The 6,515-nt window shown below is 33.5% G+C and overlaps 1 protein-coding gene across 5 annotated transcripts; it reads right to left on the bottom strand.

Annotated features, from left to right (window-relative positions):
* Nucleotides 1-3,048: 3,048 nt before the first annotated feature.
* On the bottom strand, nucleotides 3,049-5,963 carry waw (Translation factor waclaw). Of its 5 annotated transcripts, XR_001846839.1 has the most exons (8): nucleotides 5,805-5,963; nucleotides 5,388-5,745; nucleotides 5,100-5,318; nucleotides 4,778-5,046; nucleotides 4,224-4,711; nucleotides 3,718-4,166; nucleotides 3,470-3,654; nucleotides 3,049-3,394 (listed from the first exon to the last, which is right to left on the bottom strand). XR_001846839.1 is itself a non-coding variant. In XM_017610330.1 (7 exons), exons 1-7 carry the CDS (start codon nucleotides 5,861-5,863, stop codon nucleotides 3,529-3,531), a joined length of 1,968 nt encoding a protein of 655 aa, XP_017465819.1. In that variant the 5' UTR covers nucleotides 5,864-5,963; the 3' UTR covers nucleotides 3,049-3,528. The 5 variants fall into 5 exon arrangements, 4 of the variants coding, with proteins under 4 accessions (XP_017465819.1, XP_017465821.1, XP_017465820.1 ...); XM_017610330.1 differs by having other exon boundaries at nucleotides 3,049-3,654; XM_017610332.1 differs by having other exon boundaries at nucleotides 3,049-3,654; nucleotides 5,388-5,732.
* Between the last annotated feature and the right edge of the window lie 552 nt (nucleotides 5,964-6,515).

Here is a 6,515-nt window from a genome sequence, read left to right as displayed (position 1 = left end):
TCCATACTGAAATTTGTGTACATCATTTATCATTATCTAAGAAAAACTATAAAATAAAGCTTAATTTGAAATATTGGAATAAAAAACAACAACGCTAAACGCGCATTCATCCATATAACATAAAACCCGAACGTTCGTTATATGGAAGAAAGTGCGCAACACCGCAATCAACAGAATAGTGAGATTGTATGTGTGACAATGATGGAAAATGAGTGTGCATTGCGCCATTTTCGACCCTTTCGGAAGCAGCCGGCACCTTCAGCACAATCGATTGATTTTCGGCAATATTTTTGCGTAAAGGAACTTTAACTACTTTATACATATGTAAAGAGTTGAAATGTTGATTACTCATTTTACTCGAAATGTTGATTAACCATAAAGCATTTTACTCAAATTTTTTTGGTTTTGGTTAATCAAAAATCTTGGTTACTCGAGTAACTGAACTTTTGAGTAATCATAATTTCCAATTAATCGAATAATTGAGTTATTTACTTTATGATTAATTAAAATTATGAATAATCAATTAATCGCACAGCCCTAATCAGTACAATAAATAGTATTATGCACTGTAAAGAACTAGTACAAAAGGCTGAGGCACATTACATGTGGTCAGCAAAAAGAGATCTCAAAGATGTATGATTTTTTTACAAACGTTTTGTATACCATTAGGGGATATAAAAACTTTTTGTTTTTGATATAATATAGGGTATAAAACCTTTTTGTTGTTGTTTTGTCGAAGAACAAAAAAACGTTTGAAATTAATTGAATTGATCTCAAAGATATATATACTCGGTACGTTTTTTTTACAAACGTTTTGTGTACAATATTTTTGATACTTAGGTTGTTCACACTTGCTTGGTTATCAGGTTATCTGGTTAAAAATTATTATTCTGTAGTGTATTTTATTGTTGTAAACTGAATAAAAAATATAACCACATAACCAGATAACCTGATAACCAAGCAAGTGTGAACAACCTAACTTTTATTTAAACGTATAGAATGTCTGAATTTGTTGTTTATACATCAAAATGTTTGATATGAATTGAATTAATATTAAAACTATGTACAATGCTTATGACTGTTTTTTATACGATACGTTAATTAATTTATTTAAACGCCCGAATTTATTTTGTGTAAACTTCAAGTATTCATGTAGCACAGTAAACCACATTATTTGGTATTTTAATTTATACCTACTGTTAATCAGCAAAACCTGTAAATTTAATAAAATCTCGTTTTATTGATAAAAATTTTTTGGTAGTTTGCAAACTGATTTGGTAGGCTTTTTGGTACCTTAAAATATTCTCAAGTGGCAACCCTGGTTCACATCCATACACGCATTTTACGATGCCATCTCCGTACAGCTCACTTCACCTCGCCTAGCACGGTCGCGTGCGCGCAGTTTGCCCGCGACGTCGACTGCGTGCACCTCTCCTGTGCATCCCTAAACTAAAGCATTTAAAAAGCGATGCATGCAAATTTTAATTTTTACATTATATTTTTGTTTTAATAAAAGAATGGCGTTTTTGTAAACCATTTGATGGTTTTATTAAGTGTACTTACATATAAACATAGTTTTTTCTTTTCTATGTGGTATACATACGAAAATACATACATATGTACATGTTTGTACATAAATAAACTTAAAAAAAAAAAAATATTTTGTTACTACTCAAAATGATATTTATTTCTGAGCATTGTTAGAAATTTAAAAATTTATTTTTTACTTTGCTTTTGTACTGCTCCATACTTGCTCCTTTGGGGAGCAGCTAACTTTCAGTCCCGTTGGGTATGTAGATGCTACCGAATTTTGTCGAGATTTATTCGCAGTAAATAACACAGCTGAGCAGGGTGTTCAATTTATGAAAGACCGCAATCGAATCTTGACAAAAAATCAGCAAAAATAATTGACGCTTCAATCAAATCATTACAAACTATTGCTTAATGAAACAAATCTATTGTCACCTCTTTTTCTAATTGCAATGCACATAATCATGCCAATGGAAATGATATTTTAATTGATTTTACGATCAAATGTGCTGTACAATATCAATACGAATTAATATAAGGTGGTGTTACTAGCTCAGCTGATTTTGTGTATGTGTTTCGCCGTACGGCTTCTGATATCAAATTAAAAATTTTGTTTGAATTTCTACACACACTCTTACAGATTTTGACAGTTTATGCCGCCAAAGCAAAAACAAAATACATGTAAATTTTTGTTTTTGTACTCCTGCTATCACCTTATATTAATTCGCCTTGTTTCAAATCATAAATTTTCATTTGTTTATTTTGAGTCTCGTTGACATTAGAATTATTTCGAGAGTAAACTCAAAATGCTAGCAATCGGCTTGAATACAATATCATTTACTAAATTTGCTGAAACATTTCTATTTTCAAATCGATTTGCAAAAGATGACAATCTATATACTTTGAAATTAAATAAGCTTTAATATAGAATACAAATAAGAAGAAAAAGTTTCACCCATAAATTTGCAGATAACTCTTAAACTGACAATTGCAAAATAAGGTATAGCAAGTTCATAGGAATTTCGAAGGCCTTTAATCTGGTGGAGAGCTTTTTGCGATGTGAGAAGCAGAACCGGATATTTTCGAAAAAATTGAAAATGCTTTTTTCTCAATTTGAAAAAAGCGATAACTTCGCAAATTCTTAAAACATATTCTACTTTTTTATTTTTATATTCAGATTATGTGAGTTATTTTACATAGCAAATGACTATAAAATTCACGATTTTCAACTACGTTGTTAAACTTTTTTCTCTGAATGCATAAGGTTTTCTAAATTTTCAAAAACAACGCACAGCTTATTTTTAGACCAAAAGACACTTTTTTCCGCTCGGCAAAACATTTTTTTTTAACGAACGATCTAATATATCTACATCTTCAAAACATATACATACATACTGATAGATCTCTCTCTGCTCTCTCCACATCTGCGATGACGTCATATTCACGTTACTCTCCCGAATTTCTCAATCACAATTTGAACGCGTAAATACAATTATTTTAATTATAATTTTGTACCTCTTTTTAAAGCAAACAAATTAAACGTTTACAATTTTAGTGCACAAATACAAGTGCTGAGAATCAAACCAAAGAGAAAAGGTAACAGGTGACACGGAGAGTACTCGTTTCTACGTTTATAAGTAAGTTAAGTCAAGTCTAAGTGTTGCATAACCGTTTGCGAACAACTTAATCCAAATTTGAAAAATTTAATTGTTGAAAAGTACTGTTATTCATACTTATTTTATACATAATTTATTGGGCGCTGAATTCCATCGCCGCGCAGTAAGTTCCGTAACTCGGCGTCGGGGCGTGAAAAAGTACACGAAAACTGCGGTGTGACTTGGTGGCATAAACGCCTTCTTATCGCCTTTCATTATTACCAACGACATAAAAATAAAGTAAGAAATATAAAAATCCTAAAAATATACAAATGTGTACTGACATTTAACCTATATATAAACGGTATCCTTTATATCATATGTTCCATCATATTTACTCGTACTACCGCTTCAATACGTTTATGAAAGTTTCATGTGGCACACGGATATTGGCGAACATACGCATTTTCTTTTTTCCTTCTGCTTGTTGTTTTAGAAGCTTCATACGACGGGTAACGTCACCTCCATACTGTAATGTAATAAAACATAAATATTCTAAATATGAATATGGGAATCTTTTTAAAATACATACCAATTTGGCTGTTACGTCTTTTCTATAAGCTTTTATAGTTTCACGCGCCAGCACTTTTCCACCCACACAAGCTTGTATGGCTATTTGTACCATTTGCCTTGGTATTAGTTCTTGTAATTTGGTTACCATTTCGCGAGCTATAGTACTTGCCTTTGAGACATGCACGATACGGCACAATTCTTCTACTGGACGACCATTAAGATGAATATCTAGTCGTACGATATTTGTAAGATGGTATCCGTAATCTTCATAATTAAAGCTAGCATAGCCGGAGCTAATTGACTTCAAATGATCATTAAAGTCAAGTATTATTTCACTGAGCGGTAAAATGTACTTCATTAAAATACGTTCATCGTCTATATTGATTGAAGACTCCTGTATCCCGCGACGATCAACACACAAGCTTATTATTTGACCCATATATTCTGTGGGCGTAATTATTGTACCTACTTAAAAAATGTGTATGAGTTATTGGTTTTTCATACTTTTTTTCTGACAACTACAACCTTTCACTAGTGGTTCATAGTATTCCTTGACATTGAAAGGCTCTGGGAAAAGGGCTGCGTTGGAAAGTTCTAATGTGTCCTTTCCCATTTGCTTTATAATTTTTGGGTTCTTGAAAACAATGCGATATGTTACGGATGGCGCGGTAATTACTGGATCCGCACCATACTCTTGTTCCAATCGCTGGCAGAATACTTCCATATGTAGTAAACCAAGAAAGCCTAAACGCCAACCTTGGCCCAAAGCTGGACTTGAGTCTACTTTTACTGTGACCGCCGAATCGTTTAAAACCAGTTTTTCAATAGCACTGCGCAAAGCTAAATGCTTTGACTGGTCCGCGGGATAAACACCTGCGTACACCATTGGTTGTTGTCGCTTGAAGCTAACAGCTGGAATAACATTCTCGTTTTTTCTATGAATTGTGTCGCCAATAATTGATTCTTTGCTATTTCGCATGTTACACGCGAGTAGGCCCACCTGACCTGCTGAGCTGCAAATTAGATAAATGTAATTACTATAATACAAAATGTAACTACATATATTATTATTTACTCACATGCTTTCAACTTGCGACTCGTTCGGACACAAAATAGTTATACCTTTAACAGAATATGACTTTTTTGTAGCCATGGACTGAATCTCTTGTCCAACTTTTAGAGTACCATTTAGTATATAAATTAAATTCAAAGCACCTCGGTATTTATCAAACCAACTGTCAAATATCAAAGCTCTAAATGGAGAGCTGCGATCCACAAGAGGTGGTGGAATTTTTTCTATGACGCTGTCGAGGACTGTGGTTATATTGACCCCCATTTTGGCGGAAACCTTCAACACTAAAAATTTTATTTTTTTTACTAACAACAACCCTTATTTGTTACCTTCAAAACAGTGTTAGGATCAATTCCAAACAAACTGTGTAAATCTTTTCGAACACGATCAGGATTTGCATGTTTAATATCTATTTTGTTCAGTACCGGTATTATAGCCAAATTTCGCATCTTAGCTAATTGGTAATTGGCCACAGTCTGGGCTTGAACACCATGGCAAGCATCAACCAACATAACAACACCATCACATGCAGCCAAGGATCTTGAAACCTAAAGCATATTATAGAAATTATATAATGAAAAATTTAAACTTGTATATTTACAATTAGTGAGACTAACCTCATTGGAGAAATCTACATGGCCAGGCGTATCAATAAGATTTAATAGATATTGTTGATTTTTATATGTGTGGATTATTGAAGCCGTTTGCGCTTTTACCGTAATACCACGTTCACGTTCTACTTGCAAGCTGTCCAAAAACTGAGCTCCTGAATTCCGTGGTATAGCCCCAGTCAATTCTAATATGCGGTCTGCTAAAGTACTTTTTCCATGATCAACGTGCGCAATTATACTGAAATTTCGAATACGATCTATTGGGATTTCTGAGAAATTCGCTGGAACTCTTTTTTCGGTATATATAGCAGCCGTAGATGTACTTGATTGGCGCACATTTGGCATATGTAACTGGAAGTATACGCTAAGAAATTTATTAAATTCTGTTAGTAGCAAGAACAAAATGGCACCCCTTCTTCTCACCTGTAGCTAGGGTACAATACCCGCATTTTGAAATGTAAATAAATCAACTTTCTATACATGATACTGCTAAGATAATGCAAAATTACTCCTTATCAAATCTTGCCGACTTTGCTTTGCTGTGTACAACAAAAAACCTTAACGCCAAGGCGAATTTATAGAAGGTGGTAACCAAGGCGAATTAATAGACAGATTCAAAGCGAATTCACACACGCTATTCACAGCTGATGAAACAACACCACCTAACGCGCCAACTCTACCTTCCATTCGTGGCGTCTTAACATCTTTAAATATACTGGGCACTTGCTGTCTTAACAGTTTGTTTGTTAGCATGCATTTCCTTCAAATGTATGTAATGTATTTAATTAATTCGTTTTTGAAATATTGATGATGTTTCTTCAAATAAATGCCCTTTGCAAAAACGGTAGTAGAAAAGTAATGGATATAGTATGCAAGATACATACATATACAATTTATTTATTTATTTCAGTCTTGGAATACAAATTATTCTTACAGACTAAATAGCTAACACTAATTAATGGATCAGCTATGCATACTTGGGATTGCATGAGGGTTGTCACATAAGGAATCTGTTAAATAAGCTTTGCGTGTAAGCAGTTATCCAACGCACAGCATTACATATGTATGTACATCAGTGGCGGGCATTTTTTGATTTTCCAAACACATGTAATTGGGCATCAAAATGCTGCTTGC

The sequence above is a fragment of the Rhagoletis zephyria genome, unplaced genomic scaffold, assembly GCF_001687245.7.
Source record: "Rhagoletis zephyria isolate East Lansing unplaced genomic scaffold, Rhagoletis_zephyria_1.1 Rzeph_scaffold_00302, whole genome shotgun sequence".
Taxonomy (NCBI): domain Eukaryota; kingdom Metazoa; phylum Arthropoda; class Insecta; order Diptera; family Tephritidae; genus Rhagoletis; species Rhagoletis zephyria.
The sequence above is the reverse complement of the archived record's forward strand: the minus strand, read 5'-3'. Positions and strand labels throughout refer to the sequence as shown.